Source organism: Perca flavescens, chromosome 20 (assembly GCF_004354835.1).
Source record: "Perca flavescens isolate YP-PL-M2 chromosome 20, PFLA_1.0, whole genome shotgun sequence".
NCBI classification, from domain to species: Eukaryota; Metazoa; Chordata; class Actinopteri; order Perciformes; family Percidae; genus Perca; species Perca flavescens.
In genome coordinates, this window is record NC_041350.1 from 3,211,944 (window position 1) to 3,226,070 (window position 14,127).

The 14,127-nt window shown below is 43.7% G+C and overlaps 1 protein-coding gene across 1 annotated transcript in view; it reads right to left on the minus strand.

Moving 5' to 3' along the window:
* Nucleotides 1–12,765, minus strand: part of egln3 (egl-9 family hypoxia-inducible factor 3) — a 20,412-nt gene extending 7,647 nt beyond the window's left edge. Inside the window, exon 1 of the mRNA XM_028565984.1 lies at nt 12,140–12,765. Within this exon, the coding sequence (XP_028421785.1) occupies nt 12,140–12,499 (360 nt within the window). The 5' untranslated portion in view covers nt 12,500–12,765. The remainder of the gene's footprint in view (nt 1–12,139) is intronic.
* Between the last annotated feature and the right edge of the window lie 1,362 nt (nt 12,766–14,127).

Genomic DNA, 14,127 nt, shown 5'->3' on the forward strand with positions numbered 1-14,127 from the left:
CACAAACACACACACTCCATTTCATTTCCACATGCTCACGTTCGTATGAATTACAAAACATATTCAGACACAAGTAGATCAGCCTACATAATACAACTTCATATCAACGTCACAATGGCATCAATTATTATAATTTCTAGTGGTTACACCACCTGCAACATGAAGGCAAATTTGAGATAACACATGTTGTAAAGTGTGCGTATAAAAATGTATCACAGTTTAAGTAATGATAGATAAGACTTTACTTTCCCTTTCTCTTCAGGGCTCTTATTGTGAAACTCAAGTGTGCGAGGCCCTCTAAAACCTCTACACACTCCATAAAATCTCCCTTCCTTTCCTTTTACAATCATCAACACGCACACACACACGCGCACACTCACACATGCATAAGCACACACACACACACATAAAAATACACACATATACACACACATACATATACACACTCTCACACAAACACACACATCAAATACACACACACACACACACACACACACACACACATATGCATACGCATGGACACACACACACACAGGCGCACACACTCACAGACACTAAACACACACACACGCACACACACACACGCACACGCACACACACACACACAGGAAGGTCACAGCATAGATTAACCCTCATCAAACACACAGCTCCCCGAGCGCAGCATCAACAACACCTTTAGTAACCTAACTGACGTCAGCGGCACCGCCTGATGTCTGCCTTTACACATCGCATCGCACGCAACCACAGCATCGCCTTCCCCCCCACCACACCCACCCACCACCACCTACCCACCACCACTCCCCCCCACCCCTGTTTTCCTGCCATTATGCGATTTAGGTTCAGCACCCGAGCCGAACGAATGAATGAATGTCACTAAAAAGACTTTTCTTCGGATCTCATGACAGGGTTCGTACGCATTTTAACCAATACTTTACTAGGGCTGCTCCCTCTTAGTGGATTAGTCGACTAATCGGTTGTTTTGGCCTTAGTCAACTTTAGATCTCTTTAGTCCATTAGTCATGTTTGATGCTTTTTTTCATGCTGAATGACTTATTTCCAAGAAACCTACAAGCACATCTCTGGTAAACACGAGAATTAAAGTGGTGCTTTCAGCACGACTCTTTGCGGAGAAACTCAGATTTACAGATCTGTCGATTTAATCAACTAATCGATTAGTCGATACAGTTGAACGAGTGTTAGTCGACTAAGAATTTCTTCAATCGAACACAGCCCTAGACTTTTCCATAACTTTTTGGCAAATTTACATAACTATGTATTCCTGAAAATGTCAGTCAACATTATACAATAAGAATAAAAATCTGTGTTAAAGTTTACCCTCAGAGGTTTAACTATAAAATGAACGATAATGTATGTGGTTCATAGTGGGATTCGTAATATTGCTCCCCGAATACAACGTTGAAGTTAAGAAGACGTGAAAATACATTTATTAATCACATGTTATTATGCTGTGTTAAAAAAATAAAAAATTCCATGACTTTTCCAAAACTTTCTGGGTCTTTTTAGGTTTCCAAAACCTTTCCAGGCCCTGGAATTTGCATGTTTGTAAATTTCATAACTTTTCCAGGTTTTTTCAGAACGTATGAACCCTGATATGACTGCAGTTGTGGACTTCTTCAGCTTTAAGTTTTGTCCTTAACCCTTGCGTTGACTTTGGGGTCAAATTGACCCATTTTCAAAAAATTAAGAAATTAAAACGTTGGAAAAAGCATAGAGAAATGTTTTGCCCCCCCCCCCCTAAAAAAGCCAGCCCCAAAGGAAAATGACCAGCACCAAAATGAGAAATATTTGGACTAAAAATAGCAATTGAAAATCCTCTCTCTAACAAGAGCAAGTTACCAAACAACCGTTGAACAATCTTAAACGCTCATGAACTTCATTATGAGAGCTATAATCTCAGTTTTATCTCCAGAGTCGGTCTGTGCCGGACTCTCCCAATTTGATTTATTAAAATATTAACTTACTTCCGGCATATCCCCCCCACCCTTAACCCTTACCCTCACCTTAACTATCACAACTAAATGCCTAACCTTAACCCTTACCCTAACGTTAACCATAACTTAATTCTAACCCTAATCCTAAAACCAAGTCTTAACCCTCAAACAGCCCTTTAAACTTGTGGGGTCCAGCATTTTGGCCCCACAAAGCTGTCGGGACCCCACAAGTATACTGGACTCCAGGTTTTTGGACCCCACGAATATAGTTAAACAAGAACACACACACACACACACACACACACACACACACACACACACACACACACACACACACACACACACACACACACACACAGAGACACAAAAACCCACAAATAGACCAAATAAATCCCCAAAAAGAGACTTTTTGCACCTTTTTAAAATGTAAACAAACGTCAGACTTTGAGGAAGGACTCCTAGCCCCCCCCCCACCACCAAATATGTGCACCTTAGTCTTACACAAACACTGCATTGTGTGTGAAGGGGGAGGTAAGCAGTTAGGGCAGGGGGCAGGGGTGTGGGGTGTCAAGAGTCTCCAGAGCTGCACGTAGCGTTGGGTTTTCTCGGCAGCCAATGACGACAAACCCCCAGCGCTGATAAAGAGCGTACGACCTGCTCTTAAAAAAAAAAAAAAAAAAACAGCAGGCAGTGTGTGCCGAGAGGGAATCACGCAACGTTTGTTTACACGCCACCACTGACGCACGCAGGCCTACTTCATCATCATCATCATCATCATCATCATCATGCAACTGAGCTGTGCTGCAGAGTGAAAATACATGGAGAAACACAGAGAGGAGGGCCGGGCGGAGAGGAGAGGAAATGATAGGATACACATGTGGGGGGTGGGAAAACAACTAAAAGACAATTCAAAACAAACACGCCTCCAAGAGCTGTTTTGAATTCTACTTTATCTTATCTGCCTAGGAGAGAGAATGGGGGAGGGAGGGAGGGAGAGGAGAGTCTGTGTAGTTGTTTTGGCAGCTTCCCAACCAGCTGAAGGTCTAATGACAGAGCTACGTGTGGAGCGTGAGGCTGCAAGCTGGATTCACTTCAACTGCATTCATCTCTTGCACAGAGAGACTGGGGGGGAGTGGAGGGGTTGGGGTAATACTGAGGCAAATAATTTGGGTTTATATCGACCAAAATGTCCAAACGAAATAACGTGCATGGTTCCCTACAACGCTCGTTACAAGTTAAATAAATGATCAGTTCACTACTTTCATTGAATTTGGGTGTTTTAGTCAATTTTGTAGCATTTAAAAAAAAGAAATATTGCTAAAAGAATGTTGAAAAAAGTGACAAAAACAAACAACAAAAAAAAAGAAAAAGAAAAGTGACAAAAACTTTGGGAAAGGGGAAAAAAAATGGAAAAAAGTGACAAAAACAACGAAAAAGTGACAAAAACGACATAAGTGACATAAATGATGAAAGAAATGACAAAAACGACAAAAAAAGTGACATAAACAATGAAAAAAGTGAAAAAAACGACAAAAAAGTGACAAACACAACGAAAAAAGTGACATAAATGATGAAAAAAGTGACATAAACGACAAAAAATGTGACAAAAATGTAGAAAAAAGCCACTTTAATAAACCACTGTCTGATTACGTGCCTCTGTGAGCCAATCACAGTTGTTCCCTGCACCGCGCAGCTTAGTTTCTAGATGTAGACGTCACAGAGGACAGAGTAACGTTAGGAAAATTACACAACAGATAGCAGTTGATCATCATAAGCCGGTCCCGATGTTTACCAGTTTACCAGTAAACGCAACATTTTGTCCCGTCTGTTTTGATTTTCATACAACAGCATTGACCATAGTGCTAGTTTGAGTCTTTTAGCTCACAGCTTTAGCAGCAGACTGTTTGACATCCCTCCTCCGTGAACCATCACCTTATCGTGGTGGAGAGGTTTGTGTGTCTCTGTGAACCTGAGGGCTGTGTTGTCTGGAGCTTTGTGCTCCTGGTAGGGTCTCCCAAGGCAAAGTGGTCTCAGGTGAGGGGCCAGACAAAGAATGGTTCAAAAACCCCAATGAAAAAGCTAAGCAGAGATGGAGTGACCCTGCCCGGAGGAAGCCCGGGCCCCGCCTGGAGCCAGGCCCAGACGGTGGGCTCGCCGGCGAAGCGCCTGGTGGCCGGGTTTGCCACGGAGCCCGGCGGGCACAGCCCGAACAAGCTACGTGGCAACTCCCTCTCCATCCCATGGGCCCACCACCTGTGGGAGGAACCGTTGGGGTCGGTGCGATGCCACATGGGTGGCAGTGAAGGTCAGGGGCCTCGGCGGACCAGACCCGGCAGCAGACGCTGGCTCTGGGGGCGTGGAACGTCACCTCTCTGTGGGGGAAGGAGCCGGAACTGGTGCGGGAGGTGGAGCGCTACCGGTTAGATCTGGTGGGGCTTACCTCACGCACAGTCTTGGTTCTGGAACCATACTCCTGGATAGGGGTTGGACTCTTTTCTTCTCCGGAGTTGCCCAGGGTGTGAGGCGCCCGGGCGGGTGTGGGGATACTCACAAGTCCCCGGCTGAGCGCCGCTGTGTTGGAGTTTACCCCAGTGGACGAGAGGGTCGCCTCCCCACGCCTGCGGGTTGTGGGGGAAAACTCTGACTGTTGTTTGTGCATATGCACCAAACAGGAGTTCGGAGTATTCGGCCTTCTTGAGACCTTGACTGGAGTCCTGCATGGGGCTCCAGTGGGGGACTCCATTGTTCTGCTGGGGACTTCAACGCACACGGGCAATGATGGAGACACCTGGAGAGGCGTGATTGGGAGGAACGGCCTCCTGATCTAAACCAGAGTGGTTGTTTGTTGTTGGACTTCTGTGCTAGTCATGGATTGTCTATAACGAACACCATGTTCGAACATAGGGATGCTCATAAGTGTACCTGGTACCAGAGCACCCTAGGCCAAGGTCAATGATCGATTTCATAATCGTTTCATCTGATCTGAGGCCGTATGTTTTGGACACTCGGGTGAAGAGAGGGGCAGAGCTGTCAACCGATCACCATCTGGTGGTGAGTTGGGTCAGAGGGTGGGGAAGACTCTGGACAGACCTGGTAAGCCCAAACGTGTAGTGCGGGTAAATTGGGAACGTCTGGAGGAGGCCCCTGTCCAACAGACTTTCAACTCACACCTCCGGGCGGAGCTTTTGCATCCCTGTGGAGGCTGGGGGCATTGAACCCGAGTGGACAATGTTCAAAGTTTCCATTGCTGAAGCTGCAGCGAGGAGCTGTGGTCTTAGGGTCTTAGGTGCCTCAAGGGGCGGTAACCCACGAACACCGTGGTGGACAACGGTGGTCAGGGAAGCCGTCCGACTGAAGAAGGAGTCTTTCCGGGATATGTTATCCCGGAGGACTCGAGGCAGTTGCAGGGTACCGGCGGGGCCGAAGGGCTGCAGCCTCTGCCGTGAAAGAGGCAAAGCAGCGGGTGTGGGAGAAGTTTGGAGAAGACATGGAGAAGGACTTTCGGTCGGCACCAAAGTGCTTCTGGAAAACTGTTCGCCACCTCAGGAGGGGGGGGGAACCATCCAAGCTGTGTACAGTAAGGATGGGACACTGTTGACCTCAACTGAGGAGGTAATAGGGCGGTGGAAGGAGCACTTTGCAGAACTCCTGAATCCGACTAATCGCCCCTATGTTAGAGGCAGAGCTGGAGGATAATGGGGGATTGTCGCCGATTTCCCAGGCGGAAGTCACTGATGTAGTCAAACAACTACACAGTGGCAAAGCCCGGGGATTGATGAGATCCGTCCAGAAATGCTCAAGGCTCTGGGTGTGGAGGGGTGTCCTGGTTGACACGCCTTTTCAACATTGCGTGGAAGTCTGGGACGGTGCCAAAGGAGTGGCAGACTGGGGTGGTGGTTCCCCTTTTTTTAAAGGGGGACCAGAGGGTGTGTGCCAATTATAGGGGTATCACACTTCTCAGCCTCCCTGGTAAAGTCTACTCCAAGGTGCTGGAAAGGAGGGTTCGCCAATAGTCGAACCTCGGGTTGAGGAGGAACAATGCGGATCCCGTCCTGGTCGTGGAACAACGGACCAGCTCTTCACTCTCGCAAGGATCCTGGAGGGAGCCTGGGAGTATGCCCAACCGGGTCTACATGTGTTTTGTGGATTTGGAGAAGGCGTATGACCGGGTCCCCGGGAGATACTGTGGGAGGTGCTGCGGGAGTATGGGGTGAGGGGGTCTCTTCTCAGGGCCATCCAATCTCTGTACAACCAAAGCGAGAGCTGTGTCCGGGTTCTCGGTAGTAAGTCAGACTCTTTTCAGGTGAGGGTTGGCCTCCGCCAGGGCTGCGCTTTGTCACCAATCCTGTTTGTAGTATTTATGGACAGGATATCGAGGCGTAGTCGGGGTGGGGAGGGGTTGCAGTTTGGTGGGCTGGGGATCTCATCGCTGCTCTTTGCAGATGATGTGGTCCTGATGGCATCATCGGCCTGCGACCTTCAGCACTCACTGGATCGGTTCGCAACCGAGTGTGAAGCGGTTGGGATGAGGATCAGCACCTCTAAATCTGAGGCCATGGTTCTCAGCAGGAAACCGATGGAATGCCTTCTCCAGGTAGGGAATGAGTCCTTACCCCAAGTGAAGGAGTTCAAGTATCTTGGGGTTGTGTTCGCGAGTGAGGGACAATGGAGCGGGAGATTGGTCGGAGAATCGGGCGCAGCGGGTGCGGTATTGCATTCAATCTATCGCACCGTTGTGACGAAAAAGAGAGCTTAGCCAGAAGGCAAAGCTCTCGATCTACCGGTCAGTTTTCGCCCTACCCTCACCTATGGTCATGAAGGCTGGGTCATGACCGAAAGAACGAGATCCAGGGTACAAGCGGCTGAAATGGGTTTCCTCAGGAGGGTGGCTGGCGTCTCCCTTAGAGATAGGGTGAGAAGCTCACTCATCCGTGAGGAGCTCGGAGTAGAGCCGCTGCTCCTTTGCGTCGAAAGGAGCCAGTTGAGGTGGTTCGGGCATCTGGTAAGGATGCCCCCTGGGCGCCTCCCTAGGGAGGTGTTCCAGGCACGTCCAGCTGGGAGGAGGCCTCGGGGAAGACCCAGGACTAGGTGGAGGGATTATATCTCCAACCTGGCCTGGGAACGCCGATCCCCAGTCGGAGCTGGTTAATGTTGCTCGGGAAAGGGAAGTTTGGGGTCCCCTGCTGGAGCTGCTCCCCCCGCGACCCGACACCGGATAAGCGGACGAAGATGGATGGATGGATGGATGTTTGACATCCCGCTGTTGTAGCACAATATGGATGTATTAGCAGGAATGTAGCACAATATGGATGTAAAAGCAGTTATAATTAGCCTATGTGACAATACAATTTGTTTTGGTTAAAAATCAACAAATAATCGTGATAATTAATTGTGATCTCAATATTGATCAAAATAATCGTGATTATATTTTTGGCCATAATCGTGCAGCCCTACTTTGTGGCTGCGTCTGCAATCTTTTATGCAGCATGGGAGCTCAGAAAGGGACAGGAAAAGACTCCACAGACTGGTGAATAGGGCTAGCTCTGTTCTGGTCTGCCCTCTGGACACCATAGAGGAGGTGGGAGGTGGAGGGGGGTGGGGGAAGAGGAGGAGGTCAGCCAGGATGGCATCAATCATGGGAAACACCTCTCACCCACCCCCCTACCCCCCTACATGTTTCTGGGAGTTTCCTGAGCACCTCCTTCAGTGCTACCACAGGTCTTTCATTCCAGCAGCAGTCAGACCAGGGCTCCAGACTCACCTTTTTTCACTAGGAGCACAGTGGCAGAATGAAAAAAGTGACAAACAACGAAAATTTGACAAGAACGACGAAAAATGTGACAAAACGATGAACAAAAGTGACAAAAACGATGAAAAATTTGACAAAGACGACGAAAAAAGTGACAAAAACTACGAAAAAAGTGACAAACAAAAAAGAAAGTGACAAAAACGTTGAAAAAAGCAGCAGAAAATGTTTGGTCTTTTATTTGGACCGAAAAATAAACTGGGAGACTGGGAGTTCTTTCATTCCCGCAGCAGTCAGACCAGGGCTCCAGACTCACCTTTTTCACTAGGAGCACAGTGGCAGAATAAAAAAAGTGACATAAACGACGAAAAAAGGGACAAAAACAACGAAAAATGTGACAAAAACAACGAAAAAAGTGACAAAAATGTCGAAAAGTGACGAAAAATGTGACAAAACGATGAAAAAAGTGACAAAAACAATTAAAGATTTGACAGACGACAAAAAATGTGCCTAAAACAATGACAAATTTGACAAAAACAACGAAAAAAGTGCCAAAAATGTCGAAAAGTGACGAAAAATGTGACAAAAACGACGAAAAAAGTGCCAAAAATGTCGAAAAAAGCGGCAGAAAATGTTTGGTCTTAAAAAAAAAACTGGGAGACTGGAAGTTCCCTGAGCAGCTCCTTCAGTGCTGCCGCAGGTCCTTCATTCCAGCAGCAGTCAGACTCTTTAATACAACATCATAATGTAGCACTGCTCGCTGTTTCTGTAAAATGAGCCATCACTGGACAATATTCTGCCCTATGCATATTTATCTATTCATCACTCTGTGTCCACCTCCAACTGTGTAATATGTCATCTCTACTCATCTGTATATCTGTGTTTATATACTGTTTATTTGTTTATATAAGCATGTTGATTGTGTAAATACGGTTGTTTTTATTACTATTATTATTATTATTGTTATTACTAATTCTATTCTATATTTCCAGTTACTATACTTTATGTATATATATATTTTTTTATTTCTTAGACTTAATGTATATTTTTTTCTCCTATGTCGCCTATATTTGTGTTATTCTGATTTTATTTTGAGCAGCTGTAGCACAGGAATTTTCCCTCTGTGGGATTAATAAGTAATAATTGATTTTTGAAAGTCTCGAGGTTTTTGACATAAATGCAGATATATAAATGTAAGTTAAAAAAATTATAATGATAACTAATTATCGATGTTCTAATATTGCACCTTTCAATACAGAACAAGATATTCTGGAGCCTATTTAGCCTTCAAAATGCCGACGTCGTCTTTGCTGTAATCAGATCAGTATATATTTACGTTTATGTGTTTATGTGTGGAGTGTGCTGGTGAATTGCGTCTTCGTCTTAACACTTACTAATAAATTGTCTTGTTTGCTTTTCTCTTGTTTTGTTTTTCCTTGCTTCATATAACAAATGTTATTACTGTATATATTTTGTCATAGAACTAACCAAGTATGGGTCACCCCTACTTGCATGCTGTACCGTATTAGCTTAGTGAAGCATATGTATGTTGTGTCTCTGTTTTAACATTTATTAATAATTTGTCTTGTATTTTTTATTTTTTTTTCCTTTCGTCCTGTTTTATCCTGTTTTATATAGCAAATGTTAATAGTGTTTATCTTATGTCTTGTTATTGTAATTTATATCTACCAAATGGGACTACAGATGGAAATTAGCCTTTGGGCTACAATGTTCATTAAATGTGCATTAAATAAATAAATAAATAAATAAATATGGGAAACGCACACACGTGTCCAGACGAGGCTAGCAGCAGCAGCAGCGCCGCATCAGACACCTTTCTGGTGTGCAAAGACGTAGAAAACGCTACGCTCACGCCACGCAGCCTTATGGTCAGCTCTGGGAGTTGCTATGATGTCTGTACACAGACCAATCAGGCGACAGTTTGCAGGGCTGCAGACCCGATAAGAAGGAGAAACGCAGGTACTTTTAAACATGATCAAAGACTTGGATATGAGCAGTATTTTGGGATATGAGGCGATCTTTTTGTAAGAAGCTGGTTGGAGGAATGAAAGAGGGGCATTGTGTTCGCACGCACAGAAAACGTTTGAAGAAATCGTATTTTGCACGGCTACGTGTAAACGTGGTCATTCACTCGTGGCAGTTCCTTCATTTTTTTTCCTCCACAAGTTTGCTCGGGTTGAAAGTAACGCATATTTTTATTTTATAAAAGGAAGAAAATGTCGTGAGTATCGGCCTACTGTTTGTCCACACTTGGACTCTTAAAGTTGTCTCCTCCTCCCCAAGAGAGAGAGTAAAATTGACAGAGAGAGAGAGACAGGGAGACAGAGAGAGACAGACATAAGGAGAGAGACAGAGAGACAGATAGAGAGAGAGAGAGACAGAGAGACAGAGAGAGACAGACATAAGGAGAGAGACAGAGAGACAGAGAGACAGATAGAGAGAGAGAGACAGAGAGACAGAGAGAGACAGACAGAGAGAGAGAGAGAGAGAGACAGGGAGACAGAGAGAGACAGAAATAAGGAGAGAGAGATGGAGAGAGGGCAGATATCTGTGTATGTGTATGTGTGTGTGTGTGTGTGTCTCTGTGCGTATGTGTGTCTGACAGTGTGTGAGTGTCTGTGTGTGTGTGGTATGTGTGCGCATGTGTGCGTGTGTGTCTGACAGTGCGTGTCTGACAGTGCGCGTGTGTGTGTGTGTCTGTGTTTATGTGTGTGTGCGCGTGCATGTGTCTGACAGTGCGTGTGTGTGTATGACAGTGCATGTGCGTCTGTGTGTGTGTACGTGTGTGTGTGTGTATGACAGTGCATGTGTGTGTGTATCTGTGTGTGTATTCCTATTGTAACTGGGTTGACCTGTTTTCTTAAGAAGTTCTATCTGATAACACACACAGACACACACTGGTGATAAGGTCTTACTGTACACCACAGCACATGGTGACGGGGGCGGATATGCCGGGAATGTGTTCAATTTGTGTGTGAAGTAACGATACTGTAAATCACCGTGTGCGTGTGTGCATGTGTGTGTGCGTGTGTGTGCATGTGTGTGTGTGTGTGTGTGTGTGTGTGTGTGTGTGTGTGTGTGTGCGCGTGCAGGACTGAATAATTGAATAAGTGGCTGAATGTGTACGTGAGAATGTCCACCGCTGCATCTACAGTGATGGAGGAAGTTCTGAGATCCTCAACTGCAGTAAAAAAATACATAATAAAGTGAAAGAAGTTAAGTTTCCACACGTTAAATGGAAGACTTTTGAAGACCTTTTTAACCCTTGCCTCGTCTTCCATGTCTCCTGGGTCAAAACCAGACTTTTTTCTGACCGTTTTGTCTCTATTTTCAACACTTTTGGCATATATTTGAATGTTTTAGGCGTGTTTTTTTTACACCTAGGGATGCACCGAATCCAGAGTTTTGGGGTTCGGCCCGAATCCTGAATCCACTGGTTGAGATTGTGCTGCCTCCTCCTCCCATCCTCAGTCCATGAACCCAGTAAACACATGAATGAAGTAAACAGGGACTGTCCTTGCTTTGCTGTACCTGAAGTCTGGAGATGCCTTCATGCACAACTCGTATTCTTTCAGATGTTTCGTACCAAATGTTTTTTTAATATATTAATATTTTATTTTCTCTTTAAATTTCAAACAGGTGGCGTCTATTTTTTTTTTTTTTTTATTGAGAATATCTTTTAATAAAAATATAATTTTAATAAAAATCATTTCAGGCGTTTTTAATATAAATCTATTTCTGGATTTCCAGACTTAAAACCATAAAAGAAAACAATAGCAAAAAAATAAAAAAAAAGGATTAAAAGAAATTATAATTTATATGCAAAATATAAATAAATATATATTTAAGAAATATTAATTATATATATTTTCTCTTTATATCTCCACCAGGTCGTGCATCTCCTACCTATGCTATTCGCCCAAGTACATATGTATGGGAAACAGTGCAATACACTTTTCACATTTTTTTTAATTTATTTATTTTTCAGGCTTGGCAGCAATATGCTTCCGTAAATATTGACGGTCTTTTATACAAATCTATATCTCTCAATTTCTAGGTTTTAAACTTTAACCAGGTAGTCATATGAGTGTAATAATACATCCGCAAAATAAAGCAGAAAAGAGAAGAATAAGAAAAATAAGGATTAAAAAATAAATGAATAAAATAATAAATATATATAAATATACAGGTGAAAGTAAAGTAATTTATATGCAAAAATTACATATACACACATATTTATTTAAAAAATATTAATATATATATACATATATATTTTAAATTTATATTTTTTTAATTTTTAAATATTAATTATATACAGTATATATGTCACGTGTCAGCAATATGCTTCCGTAAATATTGATGGTCTTTTATATAAATCTGCATATCTCAATTTTCAGACAGCTCGTGCCTCTCTTCTTACCTTGGACCTCTCCCGGATCTTCTTGCTCCCGAGCCGGCTCGCGCACACGGAAATCAGCTTATCGATCAGGTTGAGCAGGAAGCTGATCGCCTCGCAGCCGCGCTCCGCGCCGCTCACCCAGGCGATCTTATCCCCGCGGATGCTCCTCCGGTGCACGCCCGGCACGGAGCCCGCTAGCCGGCCGTCCTGCAGCGCTCCGCTCCGGTGCATCTCCTTCACCTGGTCCAGCACGGCGGCCCCGGCCAGCTCCCCGAGCACGCCGTCCACGTAGCAGAACCCGTGGGCCAGCAGCGCCGGGACGACCCGCTCCAACGCCAAGCGCTCCAGGTCCGAGTCCGATACGTGCTCGATGAACGGCATTCTAACGGCTGTAACGGATGTAACGGCTGCAACGGCTGTAACGGCTATCTTGAATTCAAATTCTGATTCAATGCAGAAAGTGTCAAAGTTTCTGACCGGGCTAAATAACTGTGGTTTTGTATGACAAGTACATCAAGATAAAGTACTTTTTCTGTCGTTACTTTGAATCGGAGTATTTGTGGTGTTCTGTTTGACAGCTGAACGTCAACAGTGAAGTAGTAGACGGACTGTTCAGCCAACTCGTGTTCATCACCGAGTTCTTATGGAGGCAGTGACACTGTCGACTCAGCACGTACGCAAAATAAAATACTTCCGGTTATCGATTTCAAAATAAAAGGTCGGCATTTATTTTTATTTTTTTAGACCTACATTTTAGATAGATAGATAGATAGATAGATAGATCTTTATTGTCATTTTATGCGGTACAACGGAATTCTGTTGGAGCCATCCTCTCCAAATAGCAGGATAGATTTAAAAAGATATATATATATATATATATATATATATATATATATATATATATATATATATATATATATATATATATATATATATATACATATAGGCACACACATTCTCACCCAAGGACATCTCACACATACACATTCATTCCAAAACAGTGAACACAGCAGTTATTGCACAGCAGTCCGACTGCACTGAGGGGGTAAGGGATGTGTGTATGATTTCTGTCATATGTTTTTATGTCATTTTAAACTAAATATCTTTGGGTTTTTGGTTTATTAATAAGGAAACAAATTGCAAACAATGCACCATGAAGATGTCATCATTTTGCACATTCCTACACAAAAATATCGCTTCCAAAATAAAACAGGCGTACTGCCTGGGATCAACCGTCTGTTCCTTTACTCGCATATATTCTTCTTTTTGCACATTTGTCTCACTCGGTATGGATTGTAGCCAACTAACATGTATTGTTCTGGGTTTCATTTTTTATATTTTTTTTTAGGGAGCAGGAAGGAAATTCAATAGAAATAGCTCTGCAAGAAGCATGTTGACACAATTATTTTTAATTTAGTGATTCTAAGATATCACATTAAGTGCTACAGTCAAATGCCATTTACTGGATTCCTTTGGGTTTTAGATGGGAGAAAGAGAAAACATGAAATTATGTGTGTGTGTGCGTGTGGGTGTGTGTGTGTGTGTGCGTGTGTGTGTGTGTGTGTGTTCTGGTAACAGGCAGCAATTTCACAGCACACCATGAATCTCGTGAAGCACTTTAGCGGCATCTGATTGTCAAGCTTTTATTTTGAAGGCAGCACTAAAGTTTCCGGTCACATCCTGGCTGCTTTATGGGGGGAGTCTGTGACAGAGTACGTGCTGGATGTGATGTTAACTTTGAGGAGGAGGAGGAGGAGGAAGAAGAGGGAAAACACACTCAGCTTCTTTCCAAACCCGTTTTATTACCAACTAAATTATCATGGTGTTGTTTAAAAGTATGTCAAATATTTTCACTTCTGGGCAAAATATATACAAAATAACCAAAATAATTTGTTCCTTTCAAGCACAGCAACATAAACTGTAAATTCCTTTCGCATTATTTATCTTTAAGTTAAACATATTGTGTTTTTTAATTGAAAAGTTGTAAAAAATAAATCGTCTGATGTTAA